We start from the raw sequence: 20,959 nt of genomic DNA, 5'->3' as shown, positions 1-20,959 counted from the left end.
ATAAAACCATAACACCTTAAAGACCTATCTCCAGGAGAAAATATTAATTCCAAGTAGAACCATGGCAGATTAAAAGGCTTGAGAGAAAATGGAGAAACAAGTCACTGAGAAGAGATGGTAGCAGCATGATGATTGGTATCTTACTAACCAAGGAGGCATTTCTCCAGATGCCTGGAGAAGCTGAGGGAACAATATGAAGGAATTACTTGGGTATAATCCTGACAGGAAGGAAGTCTGTTCTAAATCTGTCACTTCAGATATACTGTAAATCCCATTCATGAAATGAGGCTGGTAGCAAGGGTGCATTCTAGATATGCTAAGTTATAAATAAGCCAAGAATCTGTAGGGGAGTGCAAGTCCTGTAGAGATGGTTGGTTTGAAATGTGCTACATAATCAGAGATGATTGTGCTGACAGGTTATCTCTGTGACTCAGATCCATCTCAGGTATAGTTGTAGCAAAGGTATAGCAAACTGGCTGTATGATCACTGGGAATTAGAACAGAGAAGGAAAGAGAATCTGAGGCATATGAGTTATATTATATTATTATATTATTACAAACTCCTGAATTTTGGTCCAAGCTAGGGTGGTCATGATTAGGGTTCTGTGAATAAAAAATAATTAATCTACCAATTATCTACCATGTCCTACATAGTTTAGTATTGTAAATGAAATGAGTGTAAATACAGTTATTGTCACATGATGATGATAGCATCCATAATCACATAATGTCACAATATCAATATTTCCATTCATATCAATAAGGTCTTTGAATGAGGTTTTCAGCGGCCTTTGAGATTTACCTGTATTTGAACATCTCTTGAGTTTATTATCTCCACAATGCCAACCACATTGTTAAATATCAGGCCAAGCTTCTGGCAATTGTCTGAAAAAATAGAAGAACAAGGTATAAGTCATGGATCAAGTAACAGTTTAATTCATTCTTTGACTGAAGATTCCATTAAAGATAAATAATTCATAGAGCTTCTCTTTTGCCTGTGTAAGAAAAATTATTTTGATTAATTTATTGGAGATCTTAAAGATGACAAAGTACTACATACTTCAAGAATATAAAAAAATATAAAAAGTAAAAAAGAAAACAAATTTTACTGAACAGGTTGCTCACAAACTTACATAAGCCAAAATGTATGCAAATCAGAACATACTCTTGAAACATTATGTTTGTAGTTTCAACTGTTATTATTACTGCAGAACTGTAATAACAGAGAATTACACCATTACAATATTAATAGTAAAATAAAAAGTATTATTAATTACTACAGTATACACTACAGTACTTTAATAATAAAACTACTCTTGTAACACGTATTACTCTTGTATCAATAATATAAAGTAATTGTATCACGCTTCTTCACTGCACTTTCACATCACTACTTTTCAGCCACACACAAGGCAATCTGGAACAAGAATGAGATCACATTAAACTCTGAGTCAGCTTTACGTAAATCAGCCTTATATAAATTGAGTGGTACTTTTATATAAAACTTACACATCAAGCAAAGAATTACATATCAAGAAATCGTAAATACATTTATTTTTATAATTATAATCTAGAACAGGGGTTCTTAACCTTTTTGAAAGTGCAACCCTTTTTTAGGGTTAAAAATATTTTGCAACCCCCCCCAAGAGATTTAAAAATTGTCACTTTGTATAAATTGTAAGCCCACTCACTTAATGGGATGGTTGAGCATTGTGCATTGATGCACAGAGGTGTTCCAGACATGGCTTAGTAGGGCCGAGGATGTCACGAATCATCTTCTACCCTGAGATGGGCTCTGTATCTGTTTTGAAGGTAAGTATGTGTAGAAAATACAGACTCACATAGAATTGTCGATGCGAAGGGGACAAGTTTTTTAAGTGCCAAAGTCTTCAGTCTTGGAAATTCAGTTTGTACTGAAGTCCAGAAGTAGGCCAGAGGCCTCTCCATGAACCTCTGCTTCAGGGCCATATCAGTGGTCAGATAATCAAGATGAGCCCGAATAAGCACACACAGGTCAGCCTTTAAAACAGTACTTTCATTCAAACACTCCTCTAGTGAAGAGAAAGTTCTCGTCGACCAGCCGAGTTTGCCACAAGCACAGATTTCTAAGCTTAAATTTTGTTGGAGAAAAAGATGACGGATGCATATTTCCCTTGCAGTCCCGCATTCAACTCGTTAAGACGTTTACAAATCTCAGCCAAACAGGCCAGCAGGGCGAGTCATTATTTTCGGCAGAAAATTTAGCGGCTAGCATGGAGTTTTTCTCAAATAGAAATGTTCTCGGCTCCTCTCAGAGTTTGTAAAGTCGATTCAGTACGTAACCCATGGACAGCCATTGTACTTCACTGTGGTACAACAGCTGATGATATTCAGATACTCCCAACTCTTGACAGAGAATCTTGAAAAGTTCTGCACTTGTTGCACTGGCCTTGATGGAATTTACAGTATGAACAGTTTCATCCTTTACTTGTTTGAGTTCGTGACTAGCCCACTGTGTTTGCCAGTCATAGCTCGTGCACCGACGGAGCAGATTCCCACACACTTGTTCTAGTCATATAAATTATTTCATGCTCACGTATATATGTGTCCAGCAAAACGAAAGTTGATCACCAGTGGCATGTGGGGAAAAGGAAGAAGGAAAAAGAAAATTAATTTCTTCGGAGACATCAGTGGTCTCAATTGTTAAGAAAAATACAGACTAGATCTTACTGATCACCTGGTCTTCCACGTCTCTTGAAATACACCCAATGCAGTATCATTTGAGATTGGTATCAATGCTAAATATTTAAGAACTGTTCTAGGTTAATTTGAGAAAAATTCTGAGACAGACTCCTGAAACGGAAATGGGTAAAAATGCAAGCTTGCGGATTTCTAAAGCAGGTAAGCCCCACACTATTTTTGAAGAACCTTATTTACCATTGGCAAAAGAGCAAACGTATTATGTGTGGAGAAAAAGCTGCTAAACAGCTCGACCCGCTTCCCCCTCTGAAAGACACAGTCACTTATAGAATTATTGAAATGGTGGATGATATCAAAAGTACGCTGATAGAGCGCATTAAGATGAGCAGATGCTATTCACTGCAATTAGATGCGTCTGTAGTCGATTTGGCCAGTTTGCTCATTTACGTTAGATACGAGTTTGAGGGTACGTCCCATGAGGACTTTCTGTTCTGTAAGCTGCTACCAAAAGGAACTACAGGAGAGCACATATTTCAGCTTCTGAATGAATTTATCGAAGAGAATGGCATCGACTGGATAAAATGCGTCCGAGTTTGTACAGACTGTGCTAGAGCAATGACAAGCCGACACAGCGGTGTAGTGGCACGAATTAGAGAGGTTGCTCCAGAAATGAATGGACACAATGCAACATCCACCGCGAGACCTTTGCCGTCAAGAAAACGCCTGACGATTTAAAATCTGTTAGACTCTGTTGTGAATTGTATCAAGGCTCGAAAAATGAATTAACATCTGCTTTGCTCGACTAAACAGGCAAACCCCTCTCACTGAAATGGTGCTTTTTTATTGTTTAGTTTTATTTGATGTTGTTCCATTTTTTTTCTGTAAAGCGTTTTGAGAAGCAACCTCAAAACGCTTTACACTATATCAAATTAAGTTTATTATTATAATATTCATTATATGTGTATGTGAGTGTGTGCGCACATGCTCATGTTGGTCACTGAGAATTTCTGGGGTTCCTCTGAGAAGATGACTTGTACGTGGTACTTGGATGCTTTGGTTTGATCAGAGGTGGTACTTGGTCCAAAAAGTTTGAGAACCACTGCCTTAGCCCATGGTAAGGCAAAAGTCTGACCTAATGTGTGTGGCTTCCAAGTTTTGACAAACCAATCTATGATGAAAGACGCCTGAAGTGCCTTCTGGTTCACAGGGTAGATTGTTGGCCTCTTAGCTCCTGTAGCTTTCATTCAAAAAACGGTCTGGTCTGCAAGTGGCACAGGAGTTTGGAGGGCTTGAGGCTTTCCTTAGCCAACACTTCGCCACAAATCACACATAGTGGTCATGCATCCTCTCCATCACTTGTCTGTGTAAATCCGTACTTTAGGTTCTTTTTGTTGTATTTTCTCATTTTCTTTGTTTTTTTCTGTTCTGAATTTTCTGTTGTGCGCTTCTCCACATCTTTAGCTCTCATTCTTCCAGTGCCACCTATTAAAAAACGCTCAATTCCTAGCCTAATCACGACTGCTTTGCACAGAAGAAAAAAGTGCTACCAATATAAATGCAGTCATGGCCTTATGTTACATTAAGGTGGTGCCACACTCATCAAAATTATTTTCTCTGTATTTTCAGGACAATTTACTTTCACATCTTTATAGTGACCCCTGGGTTAAGAACCCCTGATCTAGAATAACAAAGTGGTATTAAGAAGGCAACTGAAACATACTACTTTCTAAAACCACCAAGTAGAGCAGTGAATGTTTAATGTGGTGTGTAGAAGCATTTGGGCTGTCGCCAAATGAATCCCAGTCAATGAGGAGCCCCTCGAGTCAATCTATTTTGAATGATAGAATTTAAGTTGTACACTGTTAAATCTTTTATTAATTTTAAACTGTGCATGTCAAAAATGAAGTTAATTAAAAAGAAAGTTAATTCAAATTCAAAAAAAGAACGTAGGGTCATTTTACAAAAACAAAATTACTCAGTTGGATATATAAAAAAAAGTTTATTATTATACTGTAGCTTGTTGTGAACTTGATGTGCTTCTTTCAGGTTTACATCTGCATTGAAATAATCTATATTTTGTCTTAATACAAATTTCAGCAATGAGTAATCAGGAAGCAATTTAAATTTACATTTTGATTATGAAGAATATATTTTACACATACTGTACTGATTGGCTTTTAAAGCCGTGTGATCATACATATGCCATACGTAGATGTTAGTTGTAGCTAAATTAAAAAAAAGTACACAACTGTATCCCAGACTTCTTCAAAACATTTAATGCATCAGTCTTGTTCTTGTTCTAACTATATAAAGTCTATATTCTTCATAAAAAGCAATACTGTTTTAACTTTTTCTAAGAATACATAATAAACACATTGTACTTAGCTGTTGTTTTTGTTGAAAAAAAGTTGTCATACTGATTTAATACCACTTGACAGGGAATATACAGATGCAGCCATTCAAAATGCACGGTACATACCCGCGGTACGGGAAAGCCACCGCAGGGCACCGCGGTAAGTGATTGGCTGGCCAAAATGACCGACAGGGGCACTCGTGGTGCATTGGTTAGTAGTGAAAAGATTTAATCATTTAATCTCTTTACTGTGCACATTTTAATCCATTTAGTATTGAATATTTATATGAAATTTTACCACTAAAGGGAAATTTTAGCAGCTGAGCATAAAAAGAAGAGGAGCATAACGCATCTGAAGGTCATAAACGATATTAATTTAGGAACATAAACATTACTGTATGTAAACTGTACTGTGTATGGCTGGTCTTGGTAGTTTAAAGAAAAAATACACACCAGTCTTCCATTTCTCCCTAAACATTTTAAGCATGAAAGTTTTATGAAACGGTACCCAAATATGCGATTGCTGTATAGAATGAATTTTAATTTAAAAAAATATTTAACACGAAAATTAAGCTGTTTACATCTTCCGCCTGAGAACATAGTCACCAGTTGCTACCCAACGCAGAAACACAGCCACTAACTAGCAAAGAGGACATTAGCTTGCCAATATGATAAAGAAATAAATGACTATTTTGTTTATTTCTTTTGCACATTTATTTGAACATTTCCATCGATAGTACAAGCACTTGGAAACGCCCGTTTTCCATGTAAATAGTTCCCTGGTTCCGCACCCCGCACCAAACAAATCTATATTTCTAAATATCACAACATGATCTAATTTAAGTCATTTTAATAACAAGGAATAGTCACCTATGCGTTACAATATAAACATTTATATTGATTTAAATCGCCTTTATTTAAAACCCATAAATAAAGCTGATACTGTTTAGACTTTTAATTATTTAAAACTGTATTACAGCAGCACAATGCACAATGCAACGTAAATCGCTATCTTTGTCTTCTGCGTAATAATGTTCAACTCTCTGTCCAGCAAATTAACAACAATAATAATAATAATAATAATAATAATAATAATGAACTTTATTGTATATTGCGCCTTTAAAGGTGGCTCCTCAAAGTGCTTTACAGGATAAAAACAATAACAACAATAGTGTTAGGCTGGGCAAACTATTTTTTATTATAGAAATACAAAATGAGATATAATGATGTGTTCCGGCTTAGACATTAACGAAGCACCGATGCACTGCAAGTACAACCCCCCTCTCTGCGGGAGTGCTGGCTGTGACGAATTAAACCGGTTTCACAGGTATTTTCAAAGTAGAAGGGGGCAAGATTTCCAGCGAAAGACACCTTCCCCCCTCCAAAATCCAGTAAGTAAAGTACTTACTAGTTAAGAAAGTTAGGCTCCTCAATGAAATCGCTTTAACATGCTAATGCATTGGTGTAACAGTCCGGCTGTGTCAAGCTTCTAATGTCAACCCGACTACGGCGAAAGGAACCCTTCTTTCATTGGAAGACAATGAACATATTCTAGCCCTAAATGAATTAATAGCAAACATGGTTTACATAAAAGACATTTTTCCAAGAAAGTTTAGGCTTTGTCACTAATGAAACCAATAAATAAAGACATAAATATAGAAATCTTAAGATTTTTAAAATACATGACTTTGCTAAAATGTATTTTAAAATAAAAACGACTACAAACGCCTGCGGAGAGAGAGAACAGGGGAGGGATGTAGGTTTTGCATAAGGGGCAGGGCTATGGAAATGAGGTCTATTTGGGAATGTGGAGTTACATGTTCTGGCTGTTTGTGAATTATCGTTGTTGAGTATAGAGTTTTGAGGTATTGATTTTGTGTAATGCTTTATGTTGAAAATTGAGCTGGATTTTGTTTATAATAAAGAGGATAAACTGGGATGGGAGGAGGGTTTGGTTTTGCATAAGGGGCGGGGTTATGATAATTGGAGGAATTTGAGAGAGTTTGCGGGCTATTTTTGGTTTGTATTACGAATAATTCGTACAAGATATTGAGATTTGTTGTTGTTTTGTTGAGATTTAACTCCGCAAGTCTGAGTTCTTGTGCCCGTCCTATCCGAGCCCGAAAGTATTACAATATGTATCTTTATAGCAGGTGGTGTACAGCTTTTTAGTATAGATTACACTTTTCTAAAATATATGTAAAAAATAAAAACCTATGCTGAAAGTTTATTAAGATACTTAGAAGACAAAGATATCAATTTATGTTGCATTTGTCTGATTGTGAATAAAAAAACACATATATTTAAACACGCGTTTGCGATTTAAATCAAAACGTGATTTAAATCTATATAAATGTTTATATTGTAACGCATAGGTGACTATTCATTGTTATTAAAATGACTTAAATTCGATCATGTTGTGATATTTAGAATATAAAAGTCAATTAATTGTCCATAATATTGCTATTCTATTTTTTTAAAGAAATGTCACAGTACACGAATATAATCATATCGTTATTCATTTCTTTAGATACGCAATTCCATATTATATTAGCAGAAAAGCTTAAAACTACCACTTTTTTACACGCTATTTCACAAGTTAGTTAAAGACTTCGATGCTTAAAATGTTTAGGGAGAAATTGAATTTTTTCTTTAAAGTACCGATTCCTGGAATCTGACTGGCTGACACCCTTCTGAAGTGGTTCCATAATATCTGGCATACGGAAAAGAAAGCGTTGATTTTATGAAAAATCAATTATGAAATTATGAAACGCTCTGTTAAAAGCAAGGGAGTTTTTATGTCCGTTGCAGTAAAAGAAAATGCCTGACAAAGTAGGGCTTGGGCAGATTCCAAGTGCTTGTACAAATGTGCTAAAGAAATTAGCAAAAAAAGTCATTCCTTTATCATTCCTTTATCAGATTGGCTAGCTAATGTCCTGTTTTTCAAAGAAAAATCTAAAAGTATTTTAGTTTAAAATGACGGTTAGAAAGAATGTGGACCAGCGTAATACTTTGAGTTTACAGCTTTTCCAAAGTCATTCATTATCAATACTATCAGTAATATCTTCGGTAAAGGCTTTGATGCATAAATATTTCTGAAATCTTGCTTTCATAAAATATACCAACTTTTTAATGACTGATGATTAACATGCTGTAATACACAGTTTAAATTTAAAAGCTTAAATGCTGTACATGAGAGGTTGTTTTATTGGCTCCTCCTGGCGGTTTTACAAGGTGATTCTGGATACTTTCTGGCATGACGTCAAATGATGCGATATACCGCGTGATACTGCCTTTTGATCCGACGCCCAACGGGGTATTCGGCAAAATACCCCACCCATTTTGAATGGCTGCATCTGTAATATGTAATCATGTAAAGAAATGTTGGCAGCTAAAATATTTTGGAAACATTTTGATGTTCGTTTTAGGCTTTTGTTCTCGTAATGAATAATGAACTGCTCATAGATTGTTATATAGAGCATTGCGTTCAAGCAGCAGTTTTTTTACATAGACAGATTGTCATGATTGCAATCCCTCCCCCTTAAGGGCGCTCCGGCTCGTTCACATTTTAGTTGATTTTCAACACTTGCTCCCTGTTCCAGTCTCCCTACAAAAGCCAGACACTCACTCTGTTCCGGGCTCTGCATTGGAACACGGATGCCTGGAGGCCCGCCTACCACAGAGCCACCCTACGTCCACGGCTCAGGGGGCATTCGCCTCATATTGGCATTCCGAACTGCATGGGCGGTGCAGCGGCTCTGTGGCTAAGGATCCACACCTGTGACTGGAAGGTTGCTGGTTCGTATCCCATGGCCGGCAGAGGAATCCTACTCCGTTCGGCCCTGAGCGAAGCCCTTAACCCCAACTGCTCCACGGGTGCCGTATAAATGGCTGACCCTGCGCTCTGACCCCAAGCTTCTCTCCCTGCCTGTGTGTGTCATGGAGAGCAAGTTGGGGTATGTGAAAAGACAAATTCCTAATAAAGGAAATTGCATATGGCCAATAAAGTGATCTTATATATTATAAATTGGAAAGTTTTTACAAGCATAAATCCACCAGTCCAAATATTTTTTAACAGCTTTATCCAGGACAGTCAAGGCAAGCGAGAGAGAACATGCAACCTCCACACAGATAGAACCCCAGGAATTGAACTGGAGTTCCTCAACTAAAGCTATATCAGTGACTATTGGGAATGTGTAGTGAAGGCAAAGTGTGATAATAAAAGCCCTCACCTCCCCACTGCGAGGGGAGACCCTCTAGGCACAAAACACACCCTCCACTTCAGAAAAGTTAAGATGAAATAGGTGCTACACCCTACAAGTGCAATTTTGTTGTACTCACAACTTTTTAGTTGTTCTAAAAACTAATTCTAACAACTTTGATGATTAAAACTACTAATGTAATAATACAATATATAAATGCTATAATTTTATCAAGTACTAGGAAGAAAAAAAGGGAAGCAAAAAAACATCTAAAAATTAACATTTATATTTTACATTTTATCATTTAAAAATATACATAGTGGCATTAACATTTTTATTTAAAACTAAACGCTATACCCATAAAAACTCAATTGCGATTTCTGTTTATATTCAAATTTAAATTCTCTTGCTGCTTCCAGTGAACCTCGAGATTGTTAGTTTGTTGGTCTGGAGGCTCATTCATTACTTAATATTTAGAAATGTGAATATAGTTTACATATAATTTTATTGTTAGAGAGTATTCATTATGCCCAAGGAACAATTTGTTAAAAAATATAACTCAGGTCAGTACTGGAATCGAACCCAGACCCTTTTGTGTGATAGCACAGAATCCTACTACTGAGCCATCAATGTATTTAAAGGAGCAAGTCACCACTTTCCCAAAGTTACCGCAGCAATTGACCGAGTTGATGCAGAAAATGTTCATGAAGAATGTGGAATACTAATGAGTACCTTGTTTTTATTTTTAGCTATATACAGATCCATCCATGCCACTACATACCCTGGATTTACAGTCTCATTTTATTATTGGCTTTATTAAGGTAGGGGTGTGACCTACAGTATTATGTAACATTTTTTATGTATTTGAGAGACTTTGAGAACACTTTGACGGATGTGTAAAAAAACGTAACATAATGCGTGCTATGGTGGCTATTGAGCACAGAGTGTCTTTCCTCCTGTCAAAGAAATGCATATGTAGTTTATTTTTATATGAGTAAAAACAGCAAATATGGAAAGAGTTTCACAAATTAAAGAGAGGTTGAACTCAAGGAGTTTGTGTTATTCTGCTTGATATGGTCAGGTGTTTCGTATACATAGCTTTTGAATAGTAATTCTTGCATTATGAAGTCACTTACACCAGGGATCCGCTATATTCAATTTCTAAAAATGGAACCAGGTACTGTATGTTGTTTAAATAAAAGTTATGATAGTTTTCACAAATCGCAATCTTTAAAATGCCTGTGGTTTGAAGGCTCTGTGTCATTTGTTCGCAAAGTTACTGAAACATTGTGTCTCAAAAATAGGTGTTTTAATAAGAATTTGAAGGTTGTGAAAACAGTTCAAAATAATTATTTATTCTTAATGATGATCTGAGACATTATTATACTCTTATTTGTTAATATAATTTCAATATTTAATGTTGTGATATATAAAATAGTGTACAAATGTCAATATAGTATACAAATTATTTACTATTTCATTTTTTAGGAAGTACAGATGCAGCCATTCAAAATGCACGGTACAAACCCGCGGTACGGTAAACTACCCACAAGCCACCGCAGGACACCGCGGTAAGTGATTGGCTGGCCCGACAGGGGCACTCGTGGTGCATTGGTTGGTATGAAAAGATTTAATAATTTAATCTCTTTACTGTGCACATTTTAATCCACTTTGTATTGAATATTTATATGAAATTTTACCACTAAAGGGAAATTTTAGTAGCTGAGCATAAAAAGAAGAAGAGCATAATGCATCTGAAGGTCATAAACGATATTAATTTAGGAACATAAACATTACTGTATGTAAACTGTACTGTGTACGGCTGGTCTTGGTAGTTTAAAGAAAAAATACACACCAGTCTTCCATTTCTCCCTAAACATTTTAAGCATGAAAGTTTTATGAAACAGTACCCAAATATGCGATTGCTGTATAGAATGAATTTTAATTTAAAAAAATTATTTAACACGAAAATTAATCTGTTTACATCTTCTGCCTGAGAACATACTGTAGTCACCTGTTGCTACCCAACGCAGGAACACAGCCACTAACTAGCAAAGAGAGGACATTAGCTAGCCAATATGATAAAGAAATAAATGATTATTTTGTTTATTTCTTTTGCACATTTATTTGAACATTTCCATCGATTGTACAAGCACTTGGAAACTGTCCAATCCCTAGTTCATCAGGCATTTTCTTTTACGCTGCGGGCATTCTCCTGGTCTGGCGCCGTTTAGGATATAATGCCAGCGATTTTTTGTTAAATTTGGGTTTCCAATAATGCCGCAGCAAACTCTTGTTTTTATGTCCACTATAACAGACAATCTCCTTTGCTTTTAACCGAGCGTTTAATAATTTCCTAAAATGAAAATTATTTACTTTATTTCCCTCACGGGACCGATAAAAGTATCTATCATCTATCTAAACTATGGGACAGAATTCTGGGGTCTCCCTATACCAGAGATTACGGTAGGGCTTCAGAATGGTGATTGGCTGACACCATCTGACCCCTCTGATTGGAGAAAAAAGACGTGCTGGTCTGCTATACATACTGTACCAGGAAGAGGATTTCTTTCTATTCGAAACGTGTATTTTAAAAGTTTAATTAAGAAGTAAAAACCTTACAGCGTACTCAGATTTCTAAACTGATCAGGAGGAAGAAAAATCACCCGTGTTTCATCCGTATCAAAACCTGTTTTATTTATTTTATTTTTATTTAGATTAAGAGTTCCTGTCACCCCCATTCCCATTTAAATCACAAACCCCTGTTTAATCAAATGTCTTTTAACGTAAATTGTTATCTTTGTCTTATGCATAATAATGTTCACCACTCTGTCCAGCAAATTAATAATAAACTTTATTTTATATAGCGTTTTAAACGAATAAGTAATTAGATTGCTCATAAACCTATTCACTTATTCTACATAAACACAGCGTAATTGCTCTCTGAAAATGTTTTTTCTTTTTATTTAGGCTCAGATTTCAACTACAGATCGTACACTAATTACTAGCAGTAAATACTGATGTTTTGCTCCCTCTTACCACAAAAATATTAAAAATAATGTATTGTAGCTGGGATGAACTTTTTTTCGAACGTGTCTCTACCTGCAGCGACTCAGCCACGGAATGGTTAAAGATGGCTGTTTCAGTAACCAAGTATATATCTAAAGTAATAATTTAACAATATATGTAAATGTTTTAAGATATGTTTATGTTGTGAATGTCTGTAGATTGTATCTTATTTTTAGTTTTTGTTTTGTTTCAAATGGCCTTGCAGATCAGATACTGTATCAAGGAATATCGCGCCCGGCTCCTCAATGGAATCGCTTTAACATGCTAATGCGTTGGTGTAACACTCTGTGTCTACAATACATTGTGAAGAAACCCGTTTCACAGGTATTTTCAACCCCCAACCAATGTTATTTCATCGGTTGTGATCCTGTAAAGCGCTTTAAGGAGCCACCTTTAAGGCGCTATATAAAATAAAGTTTATTATTATTATTATTATTAATATTGATAATATTTTTCCTCCCAGAACTTGTAAATTGTTGTTGTTATTGTTGTTGTTATCCTGTAAAGCGCTTTGAGAAGCATACTGTCCAGCTTGTCAGGTGCATTCTTTTGTAAAATAATAAGTAGAGCTTTGGGCTTATTAGAGCTCCACTTACAGCAACCCAATGTAAATACATTTTGTCTCCAAATCCACCACCACTTGTATGAATCATAGCCCTGCCAATGATGCAAATTCCCCTGCAATGGTTGTGTGCAGGAATTATTCAGTTTGGCATCTCCATGTTCAAGTAAACACTGCTCTGTGTGCAAATGCATTTAAAAAAAGTTTTTTTTTAAAAAGCCACCTTTAAAGTCGCTATATAAAATAAAGTTTATTATTATTATTAATATTGATGATATTCTTCCTCCCAGGACTTGTAAAATTGTTGTTGTTATTGTTGTTATCCTGTAAAGCGCTTTGAGAAGCATACTGTCCAGCATAATGTATTTCATTGCACTTTGACAGATCGTCTTATAATCACTTGTTGTTAGAATATCCCCCAAGAGGATATTACCCCCAAGAGTATATAGAGGATATCCCCCAAGAGGTATCCAGGTAACAGTGAAACGGGCGTACAGTCCGGGGAGATCGCCCATTTTCCATGTAAATAGTTCCCTGGTTCCGCACCCCTTGGTCTCTCTCTCTCTCTCTCTCTCTCTCTCTCTCTCTCTCTCTCTCTCTCTCTCTATTTTGATTATTACATCCAATAATCAAAAATGACACAATAAACATACTAACCATAATAACGACCAACCAACAAAAACAACCATATAAACATAATACCAACCAAAAACATAGATAACAATTGCAATACAAAATCAAATATATCAAACCATTAAAGCAAAACCGTCCTCCAATTATCAACAAATCTCAATATCTTGTACGAATTATTCATAATACAAACCAAAAATAGCCCGCAAACTCTCTCAAATTCCTCCAATGATCATAATCCCGCCCCCTATGCAAAACCAAACCCTTACACAAAATCAATACCTCAACACTCTATACTCAACAACGATAATTCACAAACAGCCAGAACATGTAACTCCACATTCCCAAATACATTTCCATAGCCCCGCCCCTAATGCAAAACCTACATCCCTCCCCTGTTCTCTCTCTCTCCGCTGGCGTTTGAAGTCGTTTTTATTTTAAAATAAATTTTAGCAAAGTCATGTATTTTAAAAATCTTAAGATTTCTATATTTATGTCTTTATTAAGTGGTTTCATTAGTGACAAAGGCTAAACTTTCTTGGAAAAATGTCTTTTATGTAAACCATGTTTGCTATTAATTCATTTAGGGCTAGAATATGTTCATTGTCTTCCAATGAAAGAAGGGTTCCTTTTGCCGTAGTCGGGTTGACATTAGAAGCTTGCCACGGCCGGACTGTTACACCAACGCATTAGTATGTTAAAGCGATTTCATTGAGGAGCCTAGCTTTCTTAATTAGTAAGTACTGTACTTACTGGATTTTGGAGGGGGGGAGGTGTCTTTCGTTGGAAATCTTGCCCCCTTCTACTTTGAAAATACCTGTGAAACCGGTTTAATTCGTCACAGCCAGCACTCCCGCAGAGAGGGGGGTTGTACTTGCAGTGCATCGGTATAGATGGGAAAGCCAGAGCCGACCGCTACGCCGCCCACGTTTTATGCTCTTCGTTAATGTCTAGGCCGGAACACATCATTATATCTAATTTTGTATTTCTTAAAAAAAAAGTTTTCCCAGCCTAACAGTATTGTTGTTATTGTTTTTATCCTGTAAAGAGCTTTGAGAAGCCACCTTTAAAGGCGCCATATACAATAAAGTTCATTATTATTACTATTGTTAATTTGCTGGACAGAGAGGTGAACATTATTACGCAGAAGACAAAGATAGCGATTTATGTTGCATTGTGCATTGTGCTGCTGTAATACAGTTTTAAATAATTAAAAGTCTAAACAGTATCAGCTTTATTTATGGGTTTTAAATAAAGGCGATTTAAACGCGATTAAATCAATATAAATGTTTATATTGTAACGCATAGGTGACTATTCATTGTTAATAAAATGACTTAAATTCGATCATGTTGTGATATTTAGAAATATAAATTTGTTTGGTGCGAGTGAAGTTTTATTTAATCTCTGAGCCAGGGAAACGTTTTATTTTTTCAAAGAAATGTTTGTTAAAAAAAAAAAGTCATGGCTCCAGTTGGATTCGAACACGCAACGTGTGATGTAGGAGTCAGGAACCTAACCCACAGCGCCACCGGCAAGGTCACATGAGGAGTGTTGAAAAAGCCCTACAAACATTATCAACAGACATCGTACAGCGTGTACTATTCTTGTGTTGCGGTACATGAATATAATTATATCGTTATTAATTTCTTTAGATACGCGATTCCATATTATATTTCCTTTTAATCAAATTCTAAAAGTATGCTTGTTGACTCCGGTATCACGTTAGTTAAAGACTTCGATGCTTAAAATGTTTAGGGAGAAATGGAATACTGGTGTGTATTTTTTCTTTAAAGTACAGAGACCAGCCATATACTGTATGTTTATGTTCCAAAATTAATATCATTTATGGCCTTCACAAGCGTTACAGTATGCTCCTATTCTTTTTTTGCTCAGCTACTAAGATTTCCCTTCAGTGGTAAAATTCCATATAAATATTTAATACTTAAATGGGCACAGTAAAGACATTAAATATACATATACATACTGTATACAGTACAGTTTGCATACAGTAAAATGTTTATGTTCCTAAATCAATCTCTTTTATGAGCATGTGAAAGGCATGGTTAATCGGAGATTCTAAAAAATTACTTGCGTGATTGGAAACAAATGCGATATTGCGAAATGCTGTGGTGTTACTTTTACAAAGACGGTCAATGAAAGAAAGAATATGGACCAGGGCAATACTTTGAGTTTACAGCTTGTCCAAGGTCATTCATTATTAATACTATTAGTAATATCTTCGTTAAAGACTTTGATGGCGACAGCGCAAACATGAGAGGTTGAGCTTCATTAGCTCCACCTTGCAGAAATTCCGGATACTTTTATTTTACTTGCGGTACTATAGGAGAATTTACGGTAACTCGCGGTAGACTGCGTAAAGCGCACCGCAAAATAATGCGGTATCGCCCGCTTGTTTTGAATGGCTGCATCTCTACAACATTTTTACAACAATAACGCTAGCAAGTATTAAAAGAAAAAGATAAAACATTATAGCTTTTTTAAAGTATATAAACTTAATATAGTCCGAATGAGCGCGTAAAATGTTTTCCAAAATAACCACAGCAAGTGACCAAGTTACAGGCTTTGATGCAAAAAACGTTTATGAAGAAGGTGGAATACTGTTGTGTATTTTTTATTTTTAGCTACCACTACCAACCGTATAAATATGTACAATATATTTACTGTATATTCCTAAATTAATATCATTTATGACATTCAGGACGTTATGCTGTTTTTATTGTCAACTACCACAATTTCCCTTTAGAATATTAATATTCCATATTAAGTGGATTTAAAAATAAACAGATGATATTTCACTAACGTCTATCGCACCACAAATGCCATATATTGATTGTCTTTGGCCTATGAATCACATAACTTACCACAACAAATGACACATTCTGAATGGCTGCATCTGTACTCTTAGAACTTGCCTGGTGGTGCTTATATGCAGAAATTGCTCTTATGGAAAGAAGAAGATTTTTTGCTAAAGCAAAACCTAGCAAAATATAGAAGTAGCCTTTTCCTATACTAGAAACTCATTTATTTACCCACTTTTTCCTTGCCTTAATGTGAGATTTTCAATTTTTTACTTTTTGTGACATTTTTTTGTGCTGTTTGGCAAATCATTAAAAATGTTTAAATGCCAATGTATTCTTTGTAAAATGAAGTAAATATTCTCAAAAACTCACCAACAATAATGGAATTGATTTTGCCTTTTATCTGTAGTGTGGAATTACTGCACTTGAAGATGTATATCACCTGTTTCAGCTCAGTTTCAGATATGACAAGATCATTTGACCCATTCTGGTATTCCTAAAAAGAAAAAAAGAATGGAAAATAATTAACTTCATCTGGCCCATGTGTTCAACAGTGAGATAAATGTGCACATGGTTGCTTCACTATAATTGAAGATATTCAGTAAAGCATTTAGATCATTCAGATCATTTACAAAAGAAATTCTAAAAACCAAACTCTCCCTAGCAAGAAAAGTCTGAGATTTAGCAATAGCTTAGTGAAAGCAGTGAAATGACTTCAATGAGCACCAAGTGCAAGGATATAAACTCTTAACCCTGCCTCTTCCCCCTGTGCAATGCAAGATGCCTTTTCAGCCCAAGCTGAGTCAGTATTTAAACTCACACCAGATGTCAGACAACAGATGCAGTCTGCCTGACCACAGGAGTTCATGAGATGAAAACGGGGGGGGGGGGGGGTTATTGTGTTAATCACATATTTTTGAAAGATCGGAGTTTGTGTTTATCAAAACAAAGTTACACAACAGTTTACAAAATTACACATTTATTTGTAATACATTACAAATTTACCCCCCCCCCCCCAAAAGTGCCAGAATTACTGGCACCCCTATTTTCAGTTCTTTCTTTGTGTTATTTCAAAGATAACAGAACGGAGCTTTTTCTATAATGTTTTATGAGACTGGAGAACACACGGGAAGGTATCTTATACCATTCCTCCATAAAATTCATCCAGATCCTTGATTTTTCAGACCCAGTCCACACATATAGGCTTATTCAATTCAAAACACAGGTTTTCAATGGGGAAACTCAGATGTCCACTGCTAAATATTGATTATGTTGTCAATTAACTACTTCTTCTTAGATTTTGATGTGTGTTTGAAATCAGTGTCTTGCAGAAAGATCCACTTATACCAAATACCAAAACGTCCTGGTATTTGATAAGAGTTCATGATTTAAAAACAGACCCAGGACCATTGGAAGGAAAACAACCCTATAACATCAAAGATCCACTACCATATTCGACAGAGATGATGTTCTTTTCTGCACACACACACATTCTAAAGCAGCCAGGTTCTTAGGGTACGTACCACTCTCCATTTTTTGCCCTCGAGCTGAAGCAGTGGTGGATGGTTGTGGGATGGGCTTCTAGGGCAGGGTAGGTTGGAACTGTGGCTCTTGCTTGGTGGCAAGCATCCTACCCCACCCTGCAATCTCAGGCTTGGGTTCTTGTAGGTTTTTTGGTCATCAGAAATATGCCGGAGGCCTGTGATGCAAACAAAAAAAAAATACAGCATACTATTGCAGGTGAAAGAATCGACGACTGACACCAGAAACTAACCCAACTGAGGCTGACTTACAAATGCAGCCATTCAAATTGCAAGGTACAACCCCATACCGCGCAAAATTATCTACAGTTCACCACGTTGTACTGCAGTACTGTAGGTGATTGGTTGGCCAAAACAACCGACGGGGGCACTCATGGTGTATTGGTTGTTAGTGAAACGATTGAATAATTTAATCTCTTTACTGTGAATGTTTTAATCAGCTCAATATTGAATATTTACATGGAATTTTACAACTAAAGGGAGATTTTAGTAGCTGAGCAGAAAAATAAGAGGAGCATAACACGTCTGAAGGTCATAAACTATATTAATTTAGGAACATAAACATATTATGTAAACTGTATTTGGCTGGTATTGGTAGTTTAAAAAAATACACACCAGTATTCCACTTTCTTCCTAAACATTTTAAGCATCAAAGTCTTTAATTCGGTTTCATACCGTGGTTATTTAGACAGTTTTTACGTGCTCCTTTTGACTATATTAAGTTTATATACTTCATAAAAAGTTAAAGTGTTTTAACCTTTTCTATGAATATGTGTGCTCGTTATTGCAGTTACAAAACACATTCTTTAGAATTTGATTAATAGGGAATATAATACAGAATTGCATATCTAAAGAAATTAATAATGATATAATTATATTCAAATAGCTCAAATTATCACAGTAGAACAATTTCCCTGTCAATATCTGCAGCAGTTTAACTCATTAACCTGTGATTACGTGAAAACAATTTGCCTGCCCTTTGCAGCTACAGCTTAAGCTGTTAAGCGACACGTTGGTGTAATGGGCTAGGCGTGTGTTATGCTGGAGGTCAGGGGTTCGAACCCAGCTGTCAATATGAGTTGTCTTTTAACAAATAAACATTTATTTGAAAAACTAAAATACCAAATATTATGGACACTATATACACATTTTTGATATTTCTAAATATCACAACATGTTCGAAGCTAAGTGATTTATTAATAACAACGAATAATTTCAAACTCCTACTGTACTGCCACTAAAGTATATTTTGTGGGAAATACATTTATTTGTCCTGCATCAAAGTTTAACTCATTCAGAGTGCCCTACATTACAAACTCCAAGCGTTTCATTTTGTCTATTGCTACAATATCAACAGCAATGTAGTTAAAAAGAACGTCAAAATGTTTCCAAAATAACCACAAGTGAACGAGTTGAGGGATTTGAAAATAATAGAGAAATCATAACAATGACCCCATGTTGCTAATCCTGCATACCCAACTGAAAGAAGGAAACTTAAATCGACACGTGATGGTTTTGTGTTTAAGCATTTCTTAATGGAAATCTTTAAGTTAAACAAGGAAGGGGGAATAGTTATTTTTTTTACAAATAATCGCAGTAATCGGAGAAAAGCATATCAACACAATGGGCAAACAATTTTTTTTATTTAAAAAAATTAAATAAAAACTAAGATACAATGAAGTGTTCCTGCCTAACTCAAACATTGTGTGGCTGTAAAAATGGTTTAGATAGTTCAAAACCACTTTTTATTTTTTTTAATAATGTTTAAACTATTTCATAAAAGTTGTACTGATTTAATACCTCTTGATAGTAATATTAATATGGAGTCATGTAACTAAGCAGCTAAAATATTTTGGAAACATATTTTGGACATTTTGGAAACATTTTGACATTTTTTTTTAAAGCTCGTATTGTTCTTACAGTGGTAATGGAGAACATACTGTACAGTATGTTGAAACCGTACCATGACAGTGAAGACGTGTTACACCTTCAAGTAAGCCAGTGACTGTTGAAATTAGGTTGTGTAACCTTGCGGACATTATTCTGTACGCTGAAGAGTTAAAGAGCAGGCATGTCGTATATCACCTCATACACTGGGTTCGAACCCAGCTGTCGCCAAGAGTTTTCTTTTAACAAATAAACATTTCTTTGAAAAACTAAAATAGTAAATATTATCTATATTTATAGCAATATTATTAAATTTGTTGGGATTTCTAAACGCTTGTTATTGCAGTAAAAAAATGCTTTTTAGAATTTGATTAATAGGGAATATAATTTGGAATCGTTTATCTAATGAAATTAATAACAATATAATGAAATTAATAACAATATTAATTTAACGATCTAAATATATGTATTTATAAAGCTGGTAGTATTACTGGAATCCATTTTCTTTGTAAACATGTTTTATTTTTAATTTAATTCATTCACACATGATGAATTGTGAGAGAGTGATAGATGGAGACAAGATGGAGGTTCTTGTCAAAACTACATTCCCTGGAATGCAGTGGGAAATAATGTGCCACCCTCAGTCACCTGACCAGCTGATGCACTGCTGATTAGCCCATTAAGAGTGAGTTTATTTTAAACAACCTGGGGGGAAGGAAAAGTGCCCGCAGTCATTTTTATCACTGACAAAGTTGATTAAAACTCATTCAAAGGTGGTCTTGTGTTAACACTAACTGCTTAACAGAGCCACAGCTATATCACCCTGCAACTCACAACTGACAACCCACTGAAGCTAAGCAGGTGTGAGCCTGGTCAGTACCTGGATGAGAGACCTCCTGGGAAAAACTAAGGTTGCTGCTGGAAGAGGTGTTAGTGGGGCCAGCAGGGGGCGCTCACCCTGCGGTCTATGTGGGTCCTAATGCCCCAGTGTAGTGACAGGGACACTATACTGTAAACAGGCGCCGTCTCCGGATGAGACGTAAAACCGAGGTTCTGACTCTCTGTGGTCATTAAAAATCCCAGGGTGTTTCTCGAAAAGAGTAGGGGTGTAACCCCGCCGTCCTGGCAAAATTTTCCATTGGCCCTTACCAGTCATGGCCTCCTAATAATCCCCATCTATGAATTAGCTACATTACTCTCTGCTCTCCTCCGCACT

The 20,959-nt window shown here is 35.9% G+C and overlaps 1 protein-coding gene across 2 annotated transcripts in view; it reads right to left on the bottom strand.

Moving 5' to 3' along the window:
* LOC148651390 (adenylyl cyclase-associated protein 2-like) overlaps positions 1–20,959 on the bottom strand; it is a 123,361-nt gene that overhangs the window by 11,870 nt on the left and 90,532 nt on the right. For both annotated transcript variants that reach the window (XM_088601624.1, XM_088601622.1), the window contains 3 exons: positions 17,839–18,014; positions 16,688–16,811; positions 803–885 (listed from right to left, as the gene is read on the bottom strand). In XM_088601624.1, the coding sequence (XP_088457750.1) occupies positions 803–885; positions 16,688–16,811; positions 17,839–18,014 (383 nt within the window). The remainder of the gene's footprint in view (positions 1–802; positions 886–16,687; positions 16,812–17,838; positions 18,015–20,959) is intronic.

The sequence above is a fragment of the Lepisosteus platostomus genome, chromosome 12 (genome assembly GCF_059453375.1).
Source record: "Lepisosteus platostomus isolate fLepPlt1 chromosome 12, fLepPlt1.hap1, whole genome shotgun sequence".
Taxonomy (NCBI): Eukaryota; Metazoa; Chordata; class Actinopteri; order Semionotiformes; family Lepisosteidae; genus Lepisosteus; species Lepisosteus platostomus.
Note: the sequence above shows the minus strand (reverse complement) of the source record. Positions and strands in the feature narration are given on the sequence as shown.